This window comes from Xenopus laevis, chromosome 1S, assembly GCF_017654675.1.
Source record: "Xenopus laevis strain J_2021 chromosome 1S, Xenopus_laevis_v10.1, whole genome shotgun sequence".
NCBI lineage: Eukaryota > Metazoa > Chordata > Amphibia > Anura > Pipidae > Xenopus > Xenopus laevis.
The window spans coordinates 75,295,909-75,309,376 of record NC_054372.1 but is presented as its reverse complement, the minus strand read 5'-3'; the positions used below and the strand labels follow the sequence as shown (position 1 = coordinate 75,309,376).

General features: G+C 38.5%; 1 protein-coding gene across 7 annotated transcripts in view; it reads right to left on the bottom strand.

Annotated features, from left to right (window-relative positions):
• LOC108704110 (protein lin-54 homolog) overlaps positions 1–13,468 on the bottom strand; it is a 204,522-nt gene that overhangs the window by 95,689 nt on the left and 95,365 nt on the right. For all 7 annotated transcript variants that reach the window (XM_018240502.2, XM_018240504.2, XM_018240506.2 and 4 more), the window contains one exon: positions 695–908. In XM_018240502.2, coding sequence (XP_018095991.1) covers positions 695–908 — 214 coding nt within the window. The remainder of the gene's footprint in view (positions 1–694; positions 909–13,468) is intronic.

The window sequence follows — 13,468 nt, the reverse complement described above, 5'->3', positions numbered from 1 at the left end:
AGCAAACCACAAGTTCTGCACATTTTGGCCCCATACCTGTATTATTATACTGAAAGGGGTTGGTTCACCTTCCAACACTTTTTTTCAGTTCAGTTGGTTTAAGAAATAAAGACTTTTTCCAATTACTTTCTGTTTTCTGTGTGACTGTTTTTCTAATATTGAAGTGTAAAGCTCTGGGAGAGGGGGGCGCCGACTATTCTAAATTGATACATACATAGTTGATAAATTTCTTATATTTGTCCCTGCTGAGCAGAATCTCTGGGTTTCATTAAAGGCTGCTGTTAGAATTGATACAATAGTTGCTGATACTCCAGAGATGCTGCTGAGATATGTATCAACTAAATGTTGCAAAATGTTAACATTTCAGAGTCTGCACTTGAATTACTGAGCTGCCAGACTTTAAAACACCAGAGACAGGGACATTAAACATTGATATTGGAAAAACTGTAAAAAATAAAAAATGGAAAACAAAATTTACAAAAATATTTCTAGAGAGCAAGCTGAAAACAACTCATCAGTTCCTCATTTTCTATATTTGCCACTTATTATAAGTGAGCCATAACACAGTTATATTAAAACAGGTCCTGCCAGCATCTATAGTAAAAAAGAACAGGGATGGGTGGGTTGAAATACTTGAAGCCATGAAGCCATGTTGGTCTGTCAGGAGCATGCCGTAACAGCAGATGCCACACACCTTGCTGAAGAGGTCGCGTGCTGGTGCTTGGGTTCTGGCTGGATGGTGTGGTATTGCTGGCTGTAGATGCTGTAACAAGCCGGACATAATGAAATTTACTCCCGGGCACCTGGATCTGCTGAACATTTGGAGCAGCAGCAAGAGGAATAATGGTCTTAAACTGAGGTGTGTTGACGCCGCCAACAGCTATTGTCTGAACAGCTGGCTTTACACCCTGAAAGTCAAACACAGAAAGCAATATATCAGAGTTGTATTTACAATACAAAACAACTGATTTAATAAGTAAAAACATATATCACACATTTACACCAATTTACAGTTTATAGATTACATCTCAAAGAAAGTATGGCATCAAGCAAAAATTGATATTAGAGGCCTCTTGGGTTGCTCATGTGTGCCATACCAAGAACACCAATATTTCTGCTAAAACAGCAATATTTATCAATTTTATGGAGCATTTGGAACCTCTCTGTGCTGACCTTTTTATTTATATTTTTTAAAGCTACGCCCCCCCACCCCTTTCTTTGCATACACATTCTCTTTACTTGCCAAGTAATCCAATTGTATGGCACGTAACTACGACATTCTAGAACTGCACGCGTGGCTACTTAATCCTATGATCACGTTTGGAACACAACTAAGTGTACCAGCCTAGCTTCAACTAACAGCCTTAGGTTCACAGAGCAGCATTGACTGTGAATGGGGAAATTAGAATTGCTGCAACTTGAATCACAGTCATGGGGTCAACCCAAATGAAAAGGCGATATAACAACAGCATTAACTTTGAATGGGGAAAATTAAACTGCTGCCATTCTCACATGTTTGATGCCAGTGTCCCCAAACTTTTCCCAGTTAAGTCACTGGGGGACTAAGGTTAAAAGTCCAAAAAAGTGGATAGAGCCAACAAGAGCCAATCAGATTTCATAGAGTGAGTTCACATGTTTTTTCAAACCAACATGAAGTTTGTTCTCAAACTTCCCTTTCTAGTTATTATTCTTAGTACCCCCCATTTTCTAAACACTACTCCTCCTACAGTTTCAGTGGTACAACACCCAAACTCTCCACACTTCTTTGACCTACAGCGGAGCAGGTTGCTTGACCTTTTCTAAGTGATCCCAACCTCCATCTTTTTAGGACAGCACTCCAAACACTCCAATTTTTTTTTTATTGACTTTTGTAATATCTCATATCCCATAGCTGAGAGTTAACAGTGACTCTGGGCTCAGGGCAGTGTACACTATAAACACAGATGGCACAGTGCACCATGCACTTGTATTTTTTGCAATTTTTGGATTAGTAAACGGTTTAATTACACATTAGAAACAACATCAGTTGGAGTGTAAAATCCCTTAGCTATAGTGTCACTTTTGATACACACTATGCCCTGCCCCAATAGAACAACATACATTGTGGTTGCTATGGTCTAGACATAGCAACACATATAGCGTATTGGTTATGATGAATATAAGATGCTTGTTAGTGTCACCAGTGAGCCATATATTGATTTAGTTAATGCACCGCACTTTATGAGTAAAATAACAGTAATGGTAAAATGAAAGTAATGGGATTAAGAAGGTTGCATAAGGATTTGACTGAGGTCAATTGCAGTGTTTCAATATGGCCTGAATACAGAGAGTGTTTTGAGGTGTTGACAGGGGGAATTGGGGAATTATAGACCTTTCCAGTAACAAAATAAATAAAGGTTATGTATTGTTTTAACAGCTTTTTAAAAGTATGGGAGACACATTGTGATAAATATTTTCTCAATTTAGTGATACATATGTATCATGAATAACATTATAGGCTTAGGCCACAGGAATGTTTAAGTAGCTGGATATAGAAAGTTACTATGTGTCTTGTTTTTAATGTGTGTAGAATGAATTGTTACTAGATTGATATAATAACTATGGCATATACCGTGTCTAATTTTTAACTTGGGTTTGTGATGAATTGTTGGCAATGTATGTTTTATTGTGGGATGTGTAATTAGTGACTGTGTAATGATGATCAGGTGAAACTGTTCCAGCTGCTGTTTCCCGCCAGTGTGTACAGTGTGTAACACTTCTTCCAGCCTTCCTATTGTACCAAGGTGAACCCCATCAATGTCCTCTCCCTTCTAACCTTCCTCTCAATCCTATCTCTGACACCTCAGTGCCAGGAATTGACATTTATTGTGATGGTTCGTCTTACCATGAACAAGGTAAAGCATACACAGGTTTTGCTGAAATGTTTCCAGAAGCGGTATATATGAGGTCATGTAAGATACATTCTGCACAATATGCTGAATTAGCAGTGATTGCATGTATTCTGGAAAAATGCCCAGACCGGGGTTAATATTCACAGTGACACTGCTTATGTAGCAAATACATTAACAATGCTGCCTTTATATGTTGTAAATGGGTTCAGGTCCAAAGACAGTAAACTTCTAGTGCATGCCAGTTTGTTAAGCTACATATGGAACTTGCTGAACAAGAGGAATACCCTTTGTGCTATTATTAAGGTCAGAGGTCATTCAAAAGGGTCAATCCACTCTGAGAGAAACAGCCAGGCGGTTCAGTGTGCAAAAAGGGCAGCCAAATATTCTGAGATATGGGAACCCCCTAGTCTTCCTGAGGTTTCTACACTTAAAGCAACCACCCCAAGTGATTTGGTATTGCTTCAAAAGTCTTACACACCCTAGGAGATTGTGATAGAATGGCATTTAGCAGGCAAACCAGCTCCTATGCCTACAGCATCGGCTGAATCAACTATTTAAGCCTCAAACTAGTCTAGTGAACCATTGCTATGTGTTGCCAGGATGTAAGTTTTTCTGTTGTGTGTGTTCCCCCTGATTGTGCAGATGAATTCTTCCAAATTTTTCATGCACACCCAGTTGGAGGTCATTATTCAGCAGATAGAACCTTATAAAAGTTGATGAATTCTGTATGGTGGCCTACTATAAGAAAGGATGTGAAGTTAAAATGTTCCAAATATTTACCCTGTCTGCAGTTAACCCTGCATCCTCTACTAATAAGACATTGTTAAGGTCTGCACCTCCTCCCGATGGGTCATGGTCGCACATACAGATCGATTTTATTGGCCCCTCCCGAAAACTCCAGGTTGTTACTCTAATTGTTTAGTGGTTATTGATATTTTTAGCAAATGGATTGAAGCATTCCCAACTTAAAATCAGAATGCTCTTACCACAGCTAAGGTATTGCTTTTTGAATTATTCTCAAGATGGGGGCTGCCTCATGTTGTAGCCAGTGATAGAGGCCCAGCATTCACAGAAAAAATATTCCAACAGCTACAGAAATTGCTGGATATTAAGCATGAATTGCATATTGCTTACCATCCGCAGAGGAAACCGCACAAAACAACAATTTTAACTAAATTCTGCTCAGGAAAACCTACAGGCTGGAAAGACATGCTACCATTGTGTTAAATGGCCATGGGCTACTGGAGTGAGCCCCTATCAAGTAATGACAGGGAAATTAATGCGTATGCCAGGTCATTTGTTGTTACCCATTACAACTTCCGTCACAAGGTGCCGCCACAGAGTCTTGGGTTGAGAAAATGGCAGAGTATATTCAAGAAGTTAATATGTTTGTGGCTCAGAATACTGGTCACTCTAAAAATCAGATCAAGAAATATTTTGATGAAAAGGGGAAACCCTTTGAATATAATGTTGGAGATTCTATAATGGTACATGATTTTGGGAAAAAGGAACATTCCTTTACTCCATCTTGGAGAGGTCCCTTTAAAGGGGACATATAGAATACATTTTCACAATGCAATGTAAAATAGAAGAAAGTGTTTTTATTTCAATACCTTTTGCATCAAAAACGTCTGTATTAGCTTGAAAACTGTTCTTAGCCCTCCCATTTGCAACTTCCTGTCTCAGACTCTCTTAGGGCTATTCCACACGGGGAGATAGCGACGCGTTTGCGGCGACAAAGCGCCGCGACAGTCGCCGCGACCGGCGCAGGCGACAGTTTTGTATGGGCGCCTATGTAAAAACGCCTGTGCTAACCACACGAGGCGATGCGCTTTTCAACAGTCGCCTGAAAATGCCTCGCCAGGCTTTTTCAGGCGACTGTTGAAAAGCGCATCGCCTCGTGTGGTTAGCACAGGCGTTTTTACATAGGCGCCCATACAAAACTGTCGCCTGCGCCGGTCGCGGCGCTTTGTCGCCGCGACCGCAAACGCGTCGCTATCTCCCCGTGTGGACTAGCCCTTAAGTATCTGAGCTGCAGCCTACCGCTCTTTCTGTATAAGCTATAGAGCAGGAGCCAATGAGGGAGGAGTGGGCGAGTCTGTGATGTCTCTCTCAGTCCTTCCCTGTAGACATCTGTTAACCCTTACTGCTGGTGTTCCCTTCCCTGATCCTTTCTCTCCCTCTCTGTCCTATTTATTTAACCCCCTCTCTGCCCTGTTTGTTTTCCTCCCCCTCCCCTCACTGCTTGTTCCTTTCTCTTGCCCTGCAATAATTGTGGAAAAGAAAGAAAAGAAAATTTCTGTATAAATAATACATAATCTGCTGCTAAATGTATTTTATTCTCAATCTCGATCAACTATCTCAATCAAGTAATTAACATGTCCAAACTACTGATTTACTATCCATGAATTTCATTTGATTATGTTTCACTAATAATACTAATTAACTGTCTTAATATAAACTAATGCACTTTGTCAATACTGATCACATTTTAAAAATTTAATTGTTATACTTTTTCATGAATTTTTTGTTCTTTCATATGTGTGAATTAAAGATGATCAATTTGCAAATCTGTATGTGGTTTGAACTTTGAATCAGGTGCCTAGAGAACTATTAAATTAATTTTCAAATAATTATAGACTCAATACCGAGTGCAAATCTGGAGATACTTTTTTGATAATCATTATATGGTATACAATTCCATCAGCTGCATTTATTCTATTGCAACTCCCTGCACCTTATTAAAAATTGTTCCATAACAGCTGCATTTCTCCTTGCAACTCCCTGCACCTGATCATAAATTATCCCAGAACAGCTGCATTTATTCCCTTGCAACTCCCTGCACCTCCCTATAAATTGTTCCATAACAGCTGTAATTCCTCTTGCACCTCCCTATAAATTGTTCCATAACAGCTGCATTTCCCCTTGCAACTCCCTGCACCTGATCAAAAATTATCCCAGAACAGCTGCGATTATTCCCTTGCAACTTCCTATAAATTGTTCCATAACAGCTGTATTTCCTCTTGCACCTCCCTATAAATTGTTCCATAACAGCTGCATTTCCCCTTGCAACTCCCTGCACCTGATCAAAAATTATCCCAGAGCAGCTGTATTTATTCCCTTGCAACTCCCTGCACCTCCCTATAAATTGTTCCATAACAGCTGCATTTCCCCTTGCAACTCCCTGCACCTCCCTATAAATTGTTCCATAACATCTGCATTTCCCCTTGCAACTCCCTGCACCTCCCTATAAATTGTTCCACAACAGCTGCATTTCCCCTTGCAACTCCCTGCACCTGATCATAAATTGTTACACAACAGCTGCATTTCCCTTGCAAATCCCTGCACCTGATCATAAACTGTTCCACAACACTTGTATTTACTCTTATAACTCCCTGCACCCGATCATAAACTGCTCCACAAGAGCTGCATTTTACCTTGCAACTCCCTGCACCTGGTCATAAATTGTTCCAGAACAGCTGCAATTTACCTTGCAACTCCCTGCACCTGATTATAAACTGTCCCACAACAGCTGCATTTTACTCTGCAACTCCCTGCACCTGATTATAAATTGTTCCATAACAGCTGCACTTCCCCTTGCAACTCCCTGCACCTGATTATAAACTGTCCCACAACAGCTGTATTTCCCCTTACAACTCCCTGCACCTGATCATAAACTGCTCCACAACAGCTGTATTTCCCCTTACAACTCCCTGCACCTGATCATAAACTGCTCCACAACAGCTGCATTTCTCCTTGCAACTCCCTGCACCTCATTAAAAATTGTTCCAGAGCAGCTGCATTTTACCTTGCAACTCCCTGCACCTGGTCATAAATTGTTCCAGAACAGCTGCAATTTACCTTGCAACTCCCTGCACCTAATTATAAACAGTTCCACAACAGCTGCATTTTACCCTGCAACTCCCTGCACCTGATTATAAATTGTTCCATAACAGCTGCACTTCCCCTTGCAACTCCCTGCACCTGGTCATAAAATTGTTCCAGAACAGCTGCAATTTACCTTGCAACTCCCTGCACCTGATTATAAACTGTCCCTCAACAGCTGCATTTTACCCTGCAACTCCCTGCACCTGATTATAAATTGTTCCACAACAGCTGCATTTTCCCTTGCAACTCCCTGCACCTGATTATAAATTATTTCAGAACAGCTGCATGTTACCTTGCAACTCCCTGCACATGGTCATAAATTGTTCCAGAACAGCTGCATTTCTCCTTGCAACTCCCTGCACCTCATTAAAAATTGTTCCAGAGCAGCTGCATTTTACCTTGCAACTCCCTGCACCTGGTCATAAATTGTTCCAGAACAGCTGCAATTTACCTTGCAACTCCCTGCACCTAATTATAAACAGTTCCACAACAGCTGCATTTTACCCTGCAACTCCCTGCACCTGATTATAAATTGTTCCATAACAGCTGCACTTCCCCTTGCAACTCCCTGCACCTGGTCATAAAATTGTTCCAGAACAGCTGCAATTTACCTTGCAACTCCCTGCACCTGATTATAAACTGTCCCTCAACAGCTGCATTTTACCCTGCAACTCCCTGCACCTGATTATAAATTGTTCCACAACAGCTGCATTTTCCCTTGCAACTCCCTGCACCTGATTATAAATTATTTCAGAACAGCTGCATGTTACCTTGCAACTCCCTGCACATGGTCATAAATTGTTCCAGAACAGCTGCATTTCCCCTTGCAACTCCCTGCACCTGGTCATAAACTGCTCCACAACAGCTGCATTCCCCTTGCAACTCCCTGCACCTGGTCATAAATTGTTCCAGAACAGCTGCATTTCCCCTTGCAACTCCCTGCACCTGGTCATAAAATGTTCCAGAACAGCTGCATTTACTCCCTTGCAACTCACTGCACCTGATCATATATGAAAATGAAGGAAAACAAAGCTACAGCTGCTGTTCTGCAATAGCGTAACAGTGAATACTAATGGACACTGTTTGTATAAGTTTTATAATGTAATAGAGGCAGAGAGTTGCACAGTGTATAACAATATATAATACACAAAAGCCATGAATATCTTGTAAATTATATCCTTATAAACGGTGAGTTCTGATGTCATCAGTTATAAACGGTGAGTTCTGATGTCATTTCTGTCACATGACTCACTAAAATGTGTGTATTATAATAAATAAAGTACCCCCAGTTGTAAAATATGAGGATATTAGAAGTTACCTCGGAGTTCCATGACCTGTATAAAGACACTAGGCCTTCGGCCTCGTACTTTTATATGGTCATGGAACTCCTCGGTAACTTATAATATCCTTATAATACACAAAAGCCATGAATATCTTGTAAATTATATCCTTATAAACGGTGAGTTCTGATGTCATTTCTGTCACGACTCACTGAAATTTGTGTATTATAATAAATAAAGTACCCCCAGAGAGGACAAAGAGGAGGAAGGAAAACAAACAACAAATACGAAAGGAACAAGATCAAAGACCAACAAGAAATACAGATAGGAAGAGATCAAGACATACAGGAGGATTTGGTAATCAATTTATCTGACTATGAACTGTCTAATGATGAAAGGACGGTATTAAATAAGGGTCTGACTTTCTGCCCCTCTAACCATTTTTCCTTAACAGAAACCATTATCGATGTGAATACATTAGTGAGATCTCTAGCTTTAAAAAGATTTTTTCATGCACATGACAAGGATACCGAATTACAGTTAACGGATGGTCCAGATAGCAATTTCTTAACTCAAGATGTACTAGAGGCCATAGAACAATTAGATCTGGAAAATGGTACTGATAATATGTACACACTGGGTGAGACAGAAATTGTAGAAAATACTAAAATAATGCATACTGATTTAAAGGTAAAATCACATTTCAACCCCATTATACATCAGGGATCCTTTGTAGAGAGATTTTATGACTTGGTAATCTCAGATTTGAAAAAACTATCTGATAAACGTGTGACTTCACACAAAAATAATTTAAGCAAACGTGAATACCAAGCAATAAACTCTCTCAAAACGAATAACAATATAGTTATAAGAAACTCGGACAAAGGGGGTTCTATAGTTATTTTAAATCGTGAATACTATGAGTCAGATATTAAACAACAACTAGGAGACACTAATAACTATGTCAAACTAGAGGGAGATCCGACATTATTATTCCAGAAAAAACTATATGATTTTTTACAATATGGTAGAACTGAATGTATATTAAATGATAATGAATTACAATATTTACAAGTGGAATATCCCAAGATCCCTATCTTTCACACTTTCCCGAAGGTACACAAAGACCAATATAGACCCAAAGGACGTCCGATAATTGCAGGTATTGGATCCCTGAATGAGAAACTGAGTGAATATGTCGACAAATTGATACAACCTATGGTAGTCAATTTGCCTTCATATCTGAGGGATAGTGGAGATGCAATTAGTAAATTAACTGATATAGAATGGAAAGAGGGGTACACTTGGGTCACAATGGACGTTTCAGCTTTATATTCATCTATATTACATCAAGATGGATTGCATGCTTTGTATTATTGGCTAGATGAGATGAAATTATACACCCCACAACAGAACCAGTACATACTTGATGCAGTAGACTATCTACTAAGACATAATTATTTTATGTTTGATGGTCAATATTACTTACAGAGGTGTGGTACAGCAATGGGGGCGAAGTTTGCCCCATCATATGCCAACCTCTTCATGGGGTGGTTTGAGACACATCACATACTCATTGAGAGCAATCCCTATGATAAATACATTAAAAGATACCATCGCTATATCGATGACTTGATCATCATTTGGGAGGGGGATAAACAACAACTAGAAAGCTTTGTAGATTACTGTAATACTAACAACAATAATATACAGTTTACATATAAGAGTGACCAATTAACAATGGATTTTCTGGACATACAATTTACAATCAAAGAGTCACGTATTCTTACTGATGTATATAGGAAAACTATAAGTAGAAATTCATTACTACACAGACATAGTAGTCATCCAGAACCACTGCTGAGAGGTGTACCGACTGGGCAGTTCATCAGGTTGAGAAGGAACTGCACCACTTGGGACACCTTTCACCAGAGATCAATGGAACTCTGGGATAGACTCATATCTAGGGGCTATGAAACAGATTGCGTCAAGAAAGCCTATGAAAATGCAATAATGAAAAATAGAACTGATTTGTTAATAACATCAAAAAATCATAGACACAAACAAAAAGACCCAAGGGTGAGATTTATAACAACATTTAGTACAGAGGCCAAACAAATACAAAGTATAATTCACAAACATTGGTCTATACTACATGGTGATCCTATTCTATCTAATATGGACCTTAAGAGACCACAAATAGTATACAGAAGTAGCCCTAACCTGAGGGATAAAGTGGCACCAAGTATGTTACCAGATATTAATAAGGCGGATAACAGCAATTGGATGAGAGTCGTGGGCACCTATAAATGTGGAGCGAATATATGCAAGTGCTGCCGCTTTATTAATAAATCTGATCAATTTCAGAGTACAGATACACAAAAATGCTATAAAAATAGGATGTATGCAAATTGTAAAACCATGAATGCTATATACCTAGCCACATGCAAATGTGGACTACAATATGTAGGCAAAACTACTAGGAGACTAAAAGATCGTGTCTTGGAACACCTGGCATGCATAAATAGGAGGGACGTTTCATCTGCAATAGCTGAGCATGTAATAGATAAACATCAGGCGATAGAACAATATGTAACTTTTCAAGTAATTGAATCTATCAAACTGGGTAAGAGAAAAGGTGATATAGAGAAAAAACTAACAAAGATTGAGTTTCATTGGATATTAACTTTGAATACTGCTAAACCAAAAGGACTTAATAAAGAAGGGGATATAAAGTATTTCATAAGATAGTTATGTGTGTTTGATCTTCGCATAGTAACTCTATTATCATTATGAGGGAACTAGTCTGCGACACATTTTCACAAAATATTATTATTTGGGACCCCCCTACATTTCCTAGGCACTTCGATAAATTTATACCAATAATTATTCTAAATATTGACTGCAATCATTTCCTTTCATGCGATAATATCATTGGCTCAAACTAGTCTAATATTGTGAATCTCTGAATACATTTTGTCTATCAATCAGAACTAAACAGTATATAAAAAACTATCTTTTAAAAAATATTGAGAAATAAAAATTAAACGAATGATTTACTGCATGACAATTAATGGATTGCCTATTTCTAGTTTTTACCTGGCCGATATATACAGAAAATATAAAATAAAAAAATGAAAGTGAATTTATATATAAAAATATAACCAGATATATATAAAATTATGTTTATTAAAGCAGAAAAATATAAAAGATCTTCAAATATAAGTTTCTTGCTCTACCAATGACTTTAAGTACTAAATAACAGTTAAGAAGTTACAAATGTTTCCTTTTGCTGATAAAAGTGACAGTAAAGAAATAGATTAAATAGATACATGAATATATACAAAGAAATGTAACTTTATACAACATAGTAACATAATCAGCCCTCGTAGGAAATATATTTGTTTTTATAGCCATATTTAAGTGCATTTAATGTTTTTTAATTATAACAATAAATATACAGTTTACTATAATATTGTGATCTGAACAAGGGGATAGGAAGAATATAGATGTTTCATACTATTTTTATTTACCTGAAAATATTTAAAAATAACTGTTTTCACATGTTTTGCCACATTTATTCAATTATTTGATTATGTACATTATAATATTAACACAATATTTCATGCTTTATTTTTAAACTGCTGTTTGTTTTAAGATATTATATAAATATACAAGAGCAACATGCACCTTTTATAGTAACGTTTTTAGATAAGAATGCTAATCACTTTGACAATTTAAATGCACCTGTACCTCTAACACATTAGCTATTTAAGTCTTGAGTCATGTGATGTTTGATGACTCTGAGGAAGTGCCGGGAGATCCGGCAAGAAACGCGTAAGTCAATCAGCCCTGCACACCCACCGCTGTAAATCCCAACCATGTGTGTGTTGAAATAAAGCCTACCTTTTGCACCGATGCTGTAGTCTGCTAATCATGTCCTGGAACAGCGCCGAAAGTGATGAGATTATCGAGTGCTTTGTATTGAATACCGGCGGGAAGTAGCTGGCGTCTCACACAGGCTGCGACCAGGAGGACACAGCGAGACTGGGTGAGCTCCGATGCGGATCGCATCATTCTCTATATAATTATCTGTACCCCCAGTTGTTACCTACCCTCGGAGTTCCATGACCTGTATAAAAACACTCGGCCTTCTGCCTCGTATTTTTATATGGTCATGAAACTCCTCGGTAACTTATAACATCCTTATATTTTACAAGAGGGGGTACTTTATTCACTATATATTTTACAAGAGGGGTACTTTATTCACTATATTATGGACTATAGATTATGTCCAGGTACATGTGTGACTGATGCCTATTTGCTGTGGAACACAGGACAATACAGTACTTTAAATAAAAGAAAATATTATTATTATTACATTACTATTACAGTTTGTATTAACCTTCACATCTATTGATTAATGTTGAGCATTTCAGGGACGTTGTTATAAGTGAATGATCAGGCAGCAGCATAAGACAGTTATGTGCAGGCACAGGACAGAGGGTGGGAGGGGAGGGGTTTGGCTGCTACAGCTCAGGAGTTCAGCCTGTCAGTCAGTGCTGTGACCACTTCCTGTGAGAGAATGAACAGACACTCCCACTCTTCATTTCAGCCTAGCTTCTGACCTGAGAGGTTCACACTGCAGCTCTGATATAAGGAGGTAAAATGCTTTCAAAACGTTTTTCTTTCTGCATCATTACATGTTTTGAGGAAGGATGTGCAATATATCTGAATATGAAGTGTTATATGAAATGTCCCCTTTAACATTATAGACAAAGCAAGTCCATCTGTTTATCAAATTAAGATGACTTAAGCAAGAGTCAAACCAATCATAATGTGGTACCATATTAACAAATGAAAAAGTGCATAAGGCTTCATCTTTTAAGCTGGCCATAGACTCAGTTCGAGGATTCGTACGATTTTCGGAACGTGTGGAGAGAGTCCAGACATTTTTCATCCGGCGGAGATCAGTCGTTTGGTCGATCGGACAGGTTAGAAAACTTCTGTCAGCTGCCGATAATATCTCTGCATGTATTGCCGTTCGTACGATTTTCAGTGGGAGACTGTCACTAGCTTTGTCTACTATCGTACGATTGCTGTCAGGGGCAGAACATCGGCTGATCTGTTCCTTAACTACTTTATTTGGTCTAAATGGTAAGACTTTGATCTGAATGGTTAGTGGCAGGTCGGAAGATGGGAAAGTCCGATCGCACATTGATTCATACGATTGGATCTTTGCGTCTGTGGCCAGCTTTACAGAGAAAACAAACTCCACATCTCTGGAAAAAGATGCTGCGTATGAATCTGGGAGAGTAAGGAAAAGGGGATAACAACTTTGATCTATATTCTGAATCCTAAATACAGTCAATAAATTCATGATGTCATGGAAATTCATAAAACTAAACA